Source organism: Oncorhynchus kisutch, linkage group LG11 (genome assembly GCF_002021735.2).
Source record: "Oncorhynchus kisutch isolate 150728-3 linkage group LG11, Okis_V2, whole genome shotgun sequence".
Taxonomy (NCBI): domain Eukaryota; kingdom Metazoa; phylum Chordata; class Actinopteri; order Salmoniformes; family Salmonidae; genus Oncorhynchus; species Oncorhynchus kisutch.
In genome coordinates this window covers 39,867,265-39,882,937 of record NC_034184.2, presented here as the reverse complement: position 1 = coordinate 39,882,937, position 15,673 = coordinate 39,867,265, and the positions used below count along the sequence as shown (strand labels likewise).

Sequence of the window (15,673 nt, the reverse complement as noted above, 5' to 3'; positions counted from 1 at the left end):
GTCTCACTGCTTATTCCTTTTCCAGAGGTGGGTCCCGTGCTGCAGTCCATTTGAACGGGACTTTGAGGCGGTGCTGCTGAGTCCTCAGGTCCTGCCCCTGCTGGGTGGAGGAGATGCCATTGATGCCTACCTGAAGAGACGGGTCCTGGCCTACCTCGATGACAGCACAGAGGAGGACAAGGCTGACGGGCAGAAACAATATCTGGGTAGGGATTTCATGCTGATGCCTTATTCAATGTTACTGTTATTTAATTCATTGAATCAAGTGTTTTAGTGTTGGGGTAAAAGCCTGCACACCCTGTAGCTCCCCAGGACCAGAGTTGGTGACCACTGCATTTAGTGTTTATTTTAAATAAGATTTACTATCCTTTCAACGCAAGCCCACGTATAAAAAAAAAAAAGTGTACATCACTATGAATGAATAAAACTATCTGTGACTTCATCTTGAAAACAATACCTCATGCCTTGATTTAGACCTGAGTTTAGGCCAAGCTGTGCTGCCAGGTGACGCCTCAAAATGGAGGCCCACCACAGTTAAGTTCTTGACGGCAGGAATGTTGTGCCAGTTTTTTTTATTGGGTGAAGGGGTAGGGGAATTACCAGGCATGGGCTGATGCTTCTCGCAGAATGGTGCCGAGTGGAGCTTCCTGCTGCCATGAATTATACATTTTTAATAAGGACAGCTTCACATCTCCTTCTCTCCCATGGGGATGCCTGTGGAAGAATGGGTATTACAGCAAGCGTCGCTACACTCCGTATCAGAAGCTTTCAATCCTCTATCGCTCTCCCATTTTTCTTACAGCGATTGTAGTCAACTACATGTGTCAGAGGAGCCTGTGTGTACAGTATGTATGCATGGCTTTAAGATGGGTAGATGGGAAGCAGCGTTGTTCTTGTTCCTCTTTGCCCCCAACCTGTGCCTGGTTACACCAGACATCTTATTGAATGAGTCCTGCTGTGAGGATTGGAGCAGCCGGCCATATCCACTTTGGAAGGCTGACGGCCTGACTCGCGGTGTGGAAATCAAATGGGCGTATCTTTACTCGTTTCGTTAAGCGGCAGGTAGCCTAGTGGTTAAGAGCGTTGGGCCAGTAACCGAAAGGTCGCTGGTTTGAATCTCCGAGCCGACTAGGTAAAATAATCTGCCGATGTGCCCTTGAGCAAGACAACCTAATTGCTCCTGTAAGTCACTCTGTATTAGAGCGCCTGCTAAAATAATGAATAAATATAGAAACACAACATGCAACAATTTAAAAAGTTTTGACTGGGTTACAGTTCATATAAGGAAATCAGTCAATTTTAAAAAAGCTAATTAGGCCCCTGGCAGGGCATAGAGGGCCAGGCCCAGCAAATCAGAATTGACTTCTTTTTTTTCCATAAAAGGGATTTATTACAGACAGAAATACTCCTCAGCATCCCACCGTTGAAGATGCCGGATGTGGAGGTCATGGGCTGGCGTGGTTACACGTGGTCTGCGGTTGTGAGGCCGGTTGGACATACTGCTAAATTCTCTAAAACGACGTTGGAGGTTTATGGTAAAGAAAATAACATTACATTTACTAGCAACAGCTCTGGTGGCCATTCCTGCAGTCAGCATGACAATTGCACGCTCCCTCAACTTGAAAAATATCTGTGACAGCTCCTCAATATGCCACACCTGCCAGGTGAATGGATTATCTTGGCAAAAGATAAATGCTCACTAACAGTGATGTAAACAAATTATTTTTTTGAGAAATACATTTTTTGTGCATATGGAACATTTCTGGGATCTTTTATTTCTGCTCATGAAACATGGGACCAACACTTTACATGTTGCGCTTTTATATTTTTGTTCAGTATGAATTCTCTTTCATCTCTGTACTGAGCTTGTGTTCGCTCTTTTGGGAAGCCTCGTTTGACAATTCTCCGAGCTCTCCATTTATTTTGTCCCCTCACTTTTCTATTGCTCCTTCTCTGTTTTGTTTCTGTGTTTTTCTATTGTCTAGTAGTTCTGTGTCCTGTACTTTCCCTCCATTGTTCTTTTTCTTGTAGCTCCTATCTTTTCCTATTCCTACTCATTGTGACTTTCTTTTTCTTCTCTCTCTCAGGGAGATTGCCCTGTTGGCCCAGGCGGTCGCCAGCCTTCACCTCCTTGTCAGAGTAACTGGACAGGTCCCGCTGTCACCATCCATGTCCCTGACCTGCTGGCCCAGGCCCTGCTATCCTCATTCACTGAGGTACAGTTACACCCCTATGTTCACCCAAGTGTTTATCTAAATTGCAACTTTTGGTAAAAAAATAAGGCCTAGCGTTTTTGCCTATATCGTGGCAGTGTGGAAATGATCTCAAATGAGTGCAGAAAATGCAGAAATTGATGGAAATTATTTTATAACAGTATAAAACGATCACATTTAACAAACCAAACATTAAAATACCGCTATAGAGGGTAAAGTAAAAACCCAAACAGACTGTGCAAAAATACCGGTATATAGTCAAATACGATATACCGCCCAGCCCTATCCTCAACCCTGCATTATTGGGACACAAGAGAAGGTTAATTACTAGGGCCTGTCCCCCTCGGTCCTCACCATTCATCACACTGTCAGAATCACATCCCAGTGGAGAAGAACCCATTGAAATAATTTAGAATATACAGTGGGGCAAAAAAGTATTTAGTCAGCCACCAATTGTGCAAGTTCTCCCACTTAAAAAGATGAGGCCTGTAATTTTCATCATAAGTACATTTCAACTATGACAGACAAAATGATAAAAAATAATCCAGAAAATCACATTGTAGCATTTTTAATGAATTTATTTGCAAATTATGGTGGAAAATAAGTATTTGGTCACCTACAAACAAGCAAGATTTTTGGCTCTCACAGACCTGTAACTTCTTCATTAAGAGGCTCCTCTGTCCTCCACTTGTTACCTGTATTAATGGCACCTGTTTGAACTTGTTATCAGTATAAAAGACACCTGTCCACAACCTCAAACAGTCACACCTGAAACTCCACTATGGCCAAGACCAAAGAGCTGTCAAAGGACACCAGGAACAAAATTGTAGACCTGCACCAGGCTGGGAAGACTGGATCTGCAATTGGTAAGCAGCTTGGTTTGAAGAAATCAACTGTGGGAGCAATTATTAGGAAATGGAAGACATACAAGACCACTGATAATCTTCCTCGATCTGGGGCTCCATGCAAGATCTCACCCCGTGGGGTCAAAATGATCACAAGAACGGTGAGCAAAAATCCCAGAACCACACGGGGGGACCTAGTGAATGACCTGCAGAGAGCTGGGACCAAATTAACAAAGCCTGCCATCAGTAACACACTACGCCGCCAGGGACTCAAATCCTGCAGTGCCAGACGTGTCCCCTTGCTTAAGCCAGTACATGTCCAGGCCTGTCTGAAGTTTGCTAGAGAGCATTTGGACGATCCAGAAGAAGATTGGGAGAATGTCATATGGTCAGATGAAACTAAAATACAACTTTTTGGTTAAAAACTCAACTCGTCGTGTTTGGAGGACAAAGAATGCAGAGTTGCATCCAAAGAACACCATACCTACTGTGAAGCATGGGGGTGGAAACATCATGCTTTGGGGCTGTTTTTCTGCAAAGGGACCAGGACGACTGATCCGTGTAAAGGAAATAATGAATGGGGCCATATATTGTGAGGTTTTGAGTGAAAGCCTCCTTCCATCAGCAAGGGCATTGAAGATGAAACGTGGCTGGGTCTTTCAGCATGACAATGATCCCAAACACACCGCCCGGGCAACGAAGGAGTGGCTTCGTAAGAAACATTTCAAGGTCCTGGAGTGGCCTAGCCAGTCTCCAGATCTCAACCCCATAGAAAATCTTTGGAGGGAGTTGAAAGTCCGTGTTGCCCAGCAACAACCCCAAAACATCACTGCTCTAGAGGAGATCTGCATGGAGGAATGGGCCAAAATAACAGCAACAGTGTGTGAAAACCTTGTGAAGACTTACAGAAAACGTTTGACCTCTGTCATTGCCAACAAAGGGTATATAACAAAGTATTGAGAAACTTTTGTTATTGACCAAATACTTATTTTCCACCATAATTTGCAAATAAATTCATAAAAAATCCTACAATGTGATTTTCTGGATTTATTTTCCGGCATTTTGTCTGTCATCGTTGAAGTGTACCTATGATAAATTACAGGCCTCATCTTTTTAAGTGGGAGAACTTGCACAATTGGTGGCTGACTAAATACTTTTTTGCCCCACTGTATGTGTTGCCACCCTAGGGTCACACACTATTCATGAAGCAAATTTGGAACTTTTACTAATCAAAAACAAAAAATAACGTCAAATACTGTCAAATTTTAAAAATACCACGATGTGATATTTTGGCCATATCGCCCCGCCCTAGGTGAGGAGAGAAGTTTCCTCCTGCGCCTGGTGGAGACACCTGATTGGTGGACTTAATCACATATTACAACAGACGAGAGAGTGATTCTACAGTCAAATAATTTTCCTGGCTGTGATTTATCTGCCTTGTCGTGTAGAGGACCCTCGTAAGTTGATCTTTTCCATTTATGCATTATGGCCTGGGGATTAGGGAGAACAACTCAAGTGCGTGCCTTCACTAATGTGCCACTGCATTGTCAAAAAAAAGTTGAGGTGGTGAGCACATAAAGGACAAATATTGCTTGTTCAAAGTAGTGGACTGGAAGCACAGGTACCAATCAAGACATTTGTCTGGGTATGTGGGTCTATCTATAAATAATGGGGCCAATGTGTGACATTGGTATCTACATTTTCTAAAGGGTTTGAAACTTTTTTTGCAGTTCCACACTTAGAGGAATAAAGGTGAATGTGCAAATCGGCCTTTAACTCCACCTATACAACAGTCTTAGGACTATACATCCTTTAAACAGGGTTCTCACGAAATGTTCAGTAGTTAAACTGAATTTCTGAGATCTCTATACAAAAATACTGTCCAACAGCTAGAGCCATGTCTAGCTGTAGATCCAACATCCATGTCCATGTAGATCCAACAGCTAGATCCATGGTTCAATGTCTAATTTAACTGATTCATGTATGATAATGTATAACGACAACTTACACTGCCATAAATGCAAGGACAGGAAAAATGTTTTGTCGCACGATTTTGGACAAATCCTTTAAGACAACCATTAAAAAGGGTTAAACAGGTTTTAAATCAACTTGTGAATTTTATTGAATATAAATAACCATGTTCTCCCCTTAATGTAATTACTTTTTTGGGTGTGGGGGCAGATTATTCATGATTTATCAAACAACAAAAAGTTGTCCAGTGTAGGAAATCCTCACTTGTAGCCTAATTTATTAAAACATTCATATCTCCTTTCCCTTCATTACCTACATAGAGCTGCCATTTCAGGCGTCACTTCAGGGGACAGGGCAGCAGAGCCACAACATATCCTTGATCTTTTCCTCAACCATATGCCAGTCTTGGTCCCCTCTGTCATATCGCTCTACTTCCCAGCCTGGGGCCCTGACCTCAGCCCTGCTCGGCAGTCTTCTACTGGATGGAGAGTCTGTGTACAGACTGGTGTGGAACTCCTTCCTGCTGCTAGCCAGCGTCAAACTGGTCAACTGTGCTATCAAGCTGGACAGCCTTCAGGTAAGACATAATCACCCCCCCCCCCCAAAAAAAAAAAATATATATACAATACCAGTCAAAAGTTTGGAAACACTTACTCATTCCAGGTTTTTAAAATGTTTAATTTCTACTATTTTCTACATTGAAGAATTTAGTTAATTTCGGGAATTTCTTTCCTTAATATGTTTGAGTCAATCAGTTGTATTGTGATAAGGTAGGGGTGGAATACAGAAGATAGCCCTATTTGGTAAAAGACCAAGTCCATATTATGTCAAGAAGTGCTGAAATAAGCAAAGAGAAACAACAGTCCATCATTACTTTAAGACATGAAGGTCTGTCAATTGGGGAAATTTCAAGAACTTTGAACATGCAGTCGCAAAAACCATCAAGCGCTATGATGAAACTGGCTCTCATGAGGACCACCACAGGAGTCACCTCTGCTGCAGAGGATAAGTTCATTAGAGTTCCCAGCCACAGAAATTGCAGCCCAAATAAATGCTTCAGAGTTGAAGTAACAGACCTATCTCAGCATCAACTGTTCAGAGGAGACTTTGAAATCAGGCCTTCATGGTCGAATTGCTGCAAAGAAACCACTACTAAAGGACACCAATAAGAAGAGACCTGCTTTGGCTAAGAAACACGAGCAATGGACATTAGACTGGTGGAAATCTGTCCTTTGGTCTGGAGTCCAAATTGTAGATTTTTTTTGTTCCAACCGCCGTGTCTTTGTGAAATGCAGAGTAGGTGAACGAATCTCTGCATGTGTATTTCACACCGTGAAGCATTAGAGGATGTGGTGATGGTGTGGGGGTGCTTTGCTGGTGACATTGTTTGCTACATGAGTCCATATGTGTTATTTCATAGTTTTGATGTTTTCACTATTACTGTACGATGTACAAAATAAAGTAACCCTTGAATAAGTATGTGTGTACTAACTTTTGACTGGTACTGTGTATATATGTATATTTTAGAGCCGTAATGGCTAAATATTATTTATGTAACTGCGTATTGGCTGCCTTTGAGTTTCAGAAGTTCACCACAACATCCTAAGATCATGCTATAACGGAGGCTATTTTAGTATTACTGATACCTACAAAATACTACATGCTGCAATGTGTAGTTTGCTGATAAGCTCCATTCTAGTGATCCTACTATTACAGTTGAGACGTGCGCGTACCGCCGTACTCTGCTTGGGACCTCATCCCCCTACCATTCAGCCTTTAAAATGCTAATGAGAGAAATGAATGAATTACAACCACCTTCTGCGAACATCTGGGAGTTCAACAGCTAACTGTTTTTTAACTCAAGGGCACACTGTCCGCTGCCAACTCCATCCCTCTGTAAAGTCTTATTGTCACCCAGCTTCTCCACCTCTTCCATCCCAGTCATAAAGAGAGGATGAGAGATTGGGCTGCACTACTTATCTGCGTGTCATCAAATCAGATGTAGACCTTAACGTGAAATGCTTACTTACACAAGACCTTAACCAACAATGCAGTTTAAAAATGGAGTTAAAGTATTTACTTTTTTTGCTTTAGTTTATTTAGTAACACAATAAAATGGCAATAACTAGACTATATATAGGGGGTACTGGTACCGAGTCAATGTGTGGGGGTACAGGGTGATTGAGATGATTTGTACATGTAGGTAGGGGTAAAGTGACAATGCATGGTTAATAAACAGCAAGTAGCAGCAGTGTAAAAACAAAGGGGGGGTCAATGCAAATAGTGAGGTTGGCCATTTGACTAATTATTCAGCAGTCTTATGGATTGGGGGTAGAAGCTGTTAAGGAGACTTGGTGCACCGGTACTGCTTGCTGTGTGATAGCAGAGAGAACAGTATGACTTGGGTGGCTGGAGTCTTTGACAATTTTTTGGGGCCTTCCTCTGACACCGTGTAGTACGTAGGTCCTAGATAGCAGGAAGCGTGCCCCCATTGATGTACTGGACCGTACGCACTACCCTCCGTAGCGCCTTACGGTCAGATGCAGCGCAGTTGCCATCCCAGTGTGCTGATGCAACCGGTCACGAGGCTCTCAATGGTGCAGCTGTATTACTTTTTGAGGATCTGGGGACCCATGCCAAATCTTTTCAGTTTCCTGAGGGGGAAAGCCATTGTCGTGCCCTCTTTACGACTGTCCTGGTGTGTTTGGACCATAGTAGTTTGTTGGCGATGTGGTCACCAAGGAACTTGAAGCTCTCAACCTGCTCCACTACAGCACCGTCGATGAGAATGGGGGCGTGCTTGGCCCTCCTTTTTCTGTAGTCCACAATCAGCTCTTTTTGTCTTGCTCACATTGAGGGAGAAGTTGTTGTCCTGGCACCACACTGCCAGGTCTCTGACCACCTCCCTATAGGCTGTCTCATCGTTGTCGGTGATCAGGCCTACCATTGTTGTCGTCAGCAAACTTAATGGTGTTGGAGTCGTGTTTTGTCACGCAGTCGTGGATGAACAGTGAGCACAGGAGGGGACTAAGCACACACAACTGAGGTGCCCCCGTGTTGAGGATCAGCGTAGCTGATGTGTTGTCTACCGTTACCACCTGGGGGGCGGCCCGTCAGGAAGTCCAGGATCCAGTTGCAGAGGGAGGTGTTTAGTCCCAGGGTCCTTAGCTTAGTGACGCGCTATGTACTATGGCGTTGAACGCTGAGCTGTAGTCAATGAACAACATTCTCAGAAAGGTGTTCCTTTTGTCCAGATGGGAAAGAGCTGTGTGATTGCGGTTGCGTGATCTGTTGGGGCGGTATGAAAATTGGAGGATGATGCTGTTTATATGAGCCACGACCATCCTTTCAAAGCACTTCATTTCTACCGATGTGAGCGCTACAGGGCGGTAGTCATTTAGGCAGGTTACCTTTGCTTTCCTCCGGCACAGCGACTATGGTGCTCCACTTGAAATATGTATCTATTACAGACTCGGTCAGGGTGAGATTGAAAATATCAGTTGGTCCACACATGCTCGGAGTGCACGTCCTGGTAATCCGTCTGGCCCTGCGGCTTTGTGAATGTTGACCTGTTTAAAGGTCTTGCTCACATCAGCTACAGAGAGCGTGATCACACAGTCGCCTGGAACAGCTGGTGCTGTCATGCAGGCTTCAGTGTTGCTTGCCTCGAAGTGAGCATAAAATGCATTTCGCCCGTCTGGTAGGCTCGTGTCACTGGGCAGCTCGCGGCTGCATTTCTCTTTGTAGTCTTATAGTTTGCAAGCCCTGCCACATCCGACGAGCGTCAGAGCCGGTGTAGAAGGATTCAATCTTAGTCCTATATTGACGCTTTGCAAGTTCGATGGTTCGTCGGAGGGCATAGAGGGATTTCTTATAAGCGTCCGCATTAGTGTCCTGCTCCTTGAAAGTGGCAGCTCTCTGAAATCCATGGCTTCTGTTTGGGATATGTATGTACGGTCACTGTGGTGGTCTAGAGTTGTTTTATTTCCCCCTCCCTGTGGTTGCACATGTGACATGCTGGTAGAAATGAGGTAAAACGGATTTAAGTTTGCCTGCATTAAAGTCTCCGGACACTAGGAGCACCGCTTCTGGATGAGCATTTTCTTGTTTGCTTATGGCCTTAAACAGCTTGTTGAGTGCGGTCTTAGTGCCAGCATCGGTTTGGGGTGTGGGTAAATAGACGGCTACGAAAAATATAGGTAGTGTGGTCTACAGCTTATTGAGGTACTCTAACTCAGTCGATCAATACCTCGAATCTTCCTTAATATTAGACATTGCGCACCAGCTGTTGACAAATACACACACTACCACCCTTCGTCTTAGCGGACATAGCTGTTCTCTTCCTATGCACGGAAAACCCAGCCAACTGTATATTATCAGTGTCGTCGTTCAGCCACGACTCGGGTGAAACATAAGATATTGCTGTTTATAATGTCCCCTGGTAGGATAGTCTCATTGCTGTTTATAATGTCCCCTGGTAGGATAGTCTCGAACAGAGCTCATCCAGTTTATTCTCCAGTGATTGCACGTTGGCCAATAGAGTGGATGGTGGAGGTGGGTTACCCACTCGCCGACGAACTCTCACAGGTCACCCAGATTTGCGCCACCGTCTTTTCCAAATGCGAATGACGGGGGTTTGGGCCTGGTCTGGGAGCAACATTATATCCTTGGCGTCACTCATTAAAGAAAAAAATCTTTGTCCAGTTCGAGTTTTGTGTTTGCCTGTATGTATTTACTAGGAATATTTTTTTTACCCCTTTTTTTCAAAACACAATCCAACCAAGCCGCACTGCTTCTTGACACAATGCCCATCCAACCCGGAAGCCAGCCGCACCAATGTGTCGGAGGAAACACAGTGCACCTGGTGACCTGGTCAGCGTGCGCTGCGCCCGGCCCGCCACAGGAGTTGCTAGTGCGCGATGAGACTAGGAAAGCCCTGCCGGCTAAACCCTCCCTAATCCGGATGACGCTGGGCCAATTGTGCGCCGCCCCATGGGCCTCCTGGTCGCGGCCGGCTGCGACAGAGCCTACACTCGAACCCAGAATCTCTGGTGGCACAGCTAGCACTGTGATGCAGTGCCTTAGACTCCAGAGGTCTATTACTAGGAATATTGATTCAGGGAAGCAGACAGAGCACCATATGGCAACAGAGGCGATTAGCTGGCTTCGTGCATCGCAAATGAGAATGCAGATATCCTCCCTGACATGCAAATGGGCTTTTTTTTTTTACATGGTTCACTCCCTTTGGCCATGCAAGAGAGGGGGGGGAAGAGAGAGGAGAGAGACCCTTACCAAGCTTTGAGCTGTTATTTTCCCTGCCACTTTATGTTTTGGTCAGAGAGCTGAAAAAGAGAGAGTTGGACATTTGTATCGCTGGATCAGCACTTAACTCTACCATTGTATGTTGGTTCTTAGTGGGTTGTCATGTGTGTTCAGGTGGTTCAGACACTAGTACAGTAGTTTTATTTATTTAGTTGTACTTTGAGTGACCCCATCTATGTATTGTGCTGTTTGTACAAAAGCGCACTCTCTCATATTTACTTGCCTGTTTGTTGTTCCACTTAAATACTCCCCCACACACTCACTAACTCCTATATGGTGGTCCTCTGTAGCCCAGTGTGGTCCACTGTTGCCCAGTGTGGTGGAGCCTGGCACTTTCAACGCCATGATAGTAGGTTTGATTCCCGGGACCAACCATACAAAAAAAGGTATGCGTGTATGACTAAGTTGCTTCTACTCATGCATGTTTGCAATCCAGTGTCATATGGCATTAACCTCTTCTAACGAGGCTAATTTAAACTGCTAGGTGAAAATATAATTTCTCACTTTGGCCATCTACGTCATGGTGGCCTTGAGTGGGACGTTCGTGAGGTACTTGAGCGTCAGTATAAACACGCTGAAGAGTTGAGGAGAAATAATGCAGCTGCCGTTTCCAATTAAGTCCTTATCTTTGAAGAGGGCTGATGTCAGCGGTGGTTTTGAGGCGGAGGAGCCCCAGTGTTCTTCGCAGGTTGATGTGGAGCTTTGATGTCAGCACATAATCTACAAAATGTTTGTCTCTGCCTCACTGTTTGTGTGAGCACTTGTCTTTGTGTGTGTGTGTGTAGGCAAATCGTGGCAGGGGATGGATGGGATCATAACGGCTGTGTAGGCAGGCTCAGGCTAAAGTGGAGATTGCTCCTCTAAATGAGACTATTTCATTTGCAGCGGTCCAGTAAGTGCTGGGTGGGTGAGGACAGACAGGTACATTTTCCTGATGGTCTTAACTAAAAGGAGTCCACTTTAGGAAAACTCGGCAGTAAGCACATTCTATTCTCTTTGATCTCTGGACCTACACTACACAGGACTCCCAATGAAGACTTATTAGAAAAGATAACCAACAGGTTGTGCAGGACAGCAGAAAAGTATGTAAAGAACTTGATAATGTATGATGGTTAAAAATATCCCCATCAGATAAAACCCAAATGGTGTATAACAAGCTGTTTGTTACCTTTACCAGGCTGTAAGCCTTTTGTCCATTGACACAGTGCTGTAATGCATCAAACACTTTACTTGAGTAGCAATTTGAATCCCGTTTTATCTAGATGATTATGTAGTTGTGATATGACTGATTACTTGCATTATCATGATATTGATGACTGACACAAACTTGAGACATTCTAGAGAATGTTAACATTTTACAGTCACGGTAGTGAGATCGGTCAGTTCGAGCCATAATGTTGACATTTCTCATTGGTTGAGACTGGAAGCACCCACCGAGCTGAGATATAAAACTTTTATACTGAGTCTGCCATTCTGTTATTTCCCCATCAGCATGTATGCTCCATTAGATTCAGGCCCCAATATATGAGCAATTTATTATTTCTCTCACTGCTCTTAATCAGTTTAGGGAGATTTCGAGTATGACTTGCTGGGCCACAGAAATAGAAAAATATTTCACAGCAACAGGGCTCATGTCAGCATTGACACATCCTCTGCTCTAAATGCATTTACTTTTATTTAACTAGGCAACACAACTTCAAGATGACATCCCTTCCTCAAACTGCTAACGTTTTTGTTCTCCCCACTGAAACCCAGCCCAGTTAGGAATCAGAAGGAAACAGTTTGACTGGGAGAATTTGCCAGCCAAGGCCCTTACAACAGGAAGGCTGCTGGTGTTTTTCCTTTCTACTCGGTTCTGATTTGCTCAAGTCAAGTTGCATTGCGTGATTTTACAAGTAGAAACGGCAGGTTCGTCGGTATCATTTGTCTGTACTGTTGCTACACTATATATACAAAGTATGTGGACACCCCTTCAAATGAGTGGATTTGGCTATTTCAGCCACACCCGTTGCTGACAGGTGTATAAAATCGAGCACACAGCCATGAATTCTCCATAGACAAACATTGGCAATATAATGTCCTTACTGAAGAGCTCAGTGACTTTCAACATGGCACTGTCATAGGATGCCACCTTTCCAACAAGTTGGTTCCTGAAGTTTCTGCACTGTTACATGGAATCCAAACCGGCCATCGTGCATACATTTATTTTGTCCCCCGACACCAAACGCGATCACAACACGCAGGTTAAAATATCAAAACAAGGGCCTCCCGGGTGGCGCAGTGGTCTAAGGCATGCTATGTGGTGGTCTAAGGTCTAGCTATGCCACCAGCTATGCCACCAGAGACTCTGGGATCGAGCCCAGGCTCTGTCACAGCCGGCTGCGACCGGGAGGCCCATGCACGTGGACCAGATTGCGAGGTGTATGGTGTTTCCTCCGACACATTGGTGCGGCTGGCTTCCGGGTTGGATGCGCACTGTGTTCAGAAGCAGTGCGGCTTGGTTGGGTTGTGTTGTGTTTCGGAGGAAGCATGGCTCTCGACCTTCGCCTCTCCCGAGTCCGTACGGGAGTTACAGCGATGAGACAAGACCGTAACTACTAACAATTGGATACCACGATATTGGGGAGAAAAAGGGGGTGGAAAATAAATGAATAATAAAATATCAAAACAAACTCTGAACCAATTACATTAATTTGGGGACTCTTTGCATCAACTTAATGTAATTGTCAATAAAAGCCTTTGACACTTATGAAATGCTTGTATTTATACTTCAGTATTCCATACTGGCCACACCACAGTACTGACAAAAATATCTAAAGACACTGAAGCAGCAAACTTTGTAAATGAATATTTGTGTTTATAGGTCGACCGATTAATCGGAATGGCCGATTAAAAAAATAAAAGTTTTCATAACCATCGGAAATTGTTATTTTTGGACACCGATTTGGCTGATTTAAAAAAATAAAAAAAAATACATAACATTTTTTTTATTTATTTTTTACGCCTTTTAATCTTTATTTAACTAGGCAAGTCGGTTAAGAACGCATTCTTATTTTCAATGACGGCCTAGGAACGGTGGGTTAACTGCTTTGTTCAGGGGCAGAACGACAGATTTCTTTTTACCTTGTCAGCTCGGGTATCTTGCAACCTTACAGTTAACTAGTCCAACGCTCTAACCACCTGCCTCTCATTGCACTCCACGAGGAGCCTGCCTGTTACGCGAATGCAGTAAGCCAAGGTAAGTTGCTAGCTAGCATTAAACTTAACTTATAAAAATCTATCAATCATAAACACTAGTTAACTACACATGGTTGTTGATATTACTAGTTTATCTAGCGTGTCCTGCGTCGCATATAACGATGCGGTGCGTATTCGCGAAAAACGACGGTCCTTGCTCCAATGTGTACTTAAACATCAATGCCTTTCTTAAAATCTATACACAGAACTATATATTTTTAAACCTGCATATTTAGCTAAAAGAAATCCAGTTTAGCAGGCAATATTAACCAGGTGAAATTGTGTCACTTCTCTTGCATTCATTGCACGCAGAGTCAGTGTATATGCAATCGTTTGGGCTGCCTAATTTGCCAGAATTTTACGTAATTAAGACATAACATTGAAGGTTGTGCAATGTAACAGCAATATTTAGACTTATGGATGCCACTCGTTAGATAAAATACGTAACGGTTCCGTATTTCACTGAAAGAATAAACGGCTTGTATTTCTGTGTTATAATTAAGTCTATGATTTGACTGAGCGATGGTAGGCACCAGCAGGCTCATAAGCATTCATTCAAACAGCACTTTCGTGCTGGGCCGCAGCTTTTGTGAATCGATGGGTAACGATGCTTCGACGGTGGCTGTTGTCGATGTGTTCCTGGTTCGAGCCCAGGTAGGAGCGAGGAGAGGGATGGAAGCTATACTGTTACACTGGCAATACTAAAGTGCCTATAAGAACATCCAGTAGTCAAAGTTTAATGAAATTAAAATGGTATAGGGAAATAGTCCTATAATAACTACAACCTAAAACTTCTTACCTGGGAATATTGAAGACTCATGTTTAAAGGAACCACCAGCTTTCATATCTTCTCATGTTCTGAGCAATGAACTTAAACGTTAGCATTCTTTCATAGCACATATTGCACTTTTACTTTCTTCTCCAACACTTTGTTTTTGCATTATTTAAACCAAATTGAACATGTTTCATTATTTATTTGAGGCTAAATTGATTTTATTGATCTATTATATTAAGTTAAAATAAGTGTTCATTCAGTATTGTAATTGTCATTATTACAAATGAATAAAAATCGGCCGATTTTAATCGGTATCTGCTTTCTTTGGTCCTCCAATAATCAATATCGGTATCGACGTTGAAAAATCATAATCGGTCGACCTCTAATTTGTGTCCTTCGGAAAACTTTTTGCCACGATTGTACTCATGAACATTCATTCTGAAATATGAATGCTCAGTTTGTTGCGCACGCGTTACGGTACCACGTATCGCTAGCAGCATTTTAGTCAAATAGAGATTTATGCTAGCTGTTTGGATGAATGACTGTTTTAGTAAATGTGCAATAAGCATGAAACGATTCAAGTTTCAAAATTGTATTTTTCACATGCGCCAAATACAACAGGTGTTCTGGCCTTACAGTGAAATGCTTACTTACTAGCCCTTAACCAACAATGCAGTTTTAAATTAATTATATAAGGAATTGGCAACTTGTTTTCATTGAGAAATAAGGTAAGCGACTTGATTTCAACATCTGAACAAAGTGGACAGGCTTGCATGCTGTTCAAACAGTTGGAGATGAACAGAAGGTTGTGTTCATAACAATTCAACTGCTTTGTGTTAGCTGAATTCGGAGCTTGTGAAATTATACCTAGATCTAAATTGTCTAAACTTGAAGTGTGTGTGTGTGTGATATATATTAGTCATGACGTGGCCCTCTTTGGGTATTATGAGTGGCTTCCCCCTCTCCCTCCAACATCCAGGTTCTATTATCCCAGGTCGTAAATTCAATATCCTTGTTTTGGAGATTGTGTGAACGGTCGGTGGAAACGACAGCTACGACCTGGTCCGTTTTGTTTCATGTTTGTGACCTCATGAGAGACACTACAGCCACATTACAATAACTCTGTTCATACAGGAGCCTCCGTTATGAGGTTTGCTTCTAATTATTGTATAAAATGAATGAGTAAAGATGAAACTATTTGTGAAATTATGTAATGTGATTTTAAACTGTTAATGTCAGAGAATTGTATTCCCTTTTTAACTAAGTCATTGGCATGCTTCCATGAGCACCGACATGATCTGGCTCATGGG

The 15,673-nt window shown here is 43.1% G+C and overlaps 1 protein-coding gene across 1 annotated transcript in view; it reads left to right on the top strand.

Annotated features, from left to right (window-relative positions):
• LOC109899697 (tetratricopeptide repeat protein 27-like) overlaps positions 1 to 15,673 on the top strand; it is a 99,773-nt gene that overhangs the window by 8,851 nt on the left and 75,249 nt on the right. Inside the window, exons 2-4 of the mRNA XM_031835759.1 lie at positions 26 to 206; positions 2,088 to 2,216; positions 5,469 to 5,606. Of these exons, the coding sequence (XP_031691619.1) occupies positions 159 to 206; positions 2,088 to 2,216; positions 5,469 to 5,606 (315 nt within the window). The 5' untranslated portion in view covers positions 26 to 158. The remainder of the gene's footprint in view (positions 1 to 25; positions 207 to 2,087; positions 2,217 to 5,468; positions 5,607 to 15,673) is intronic.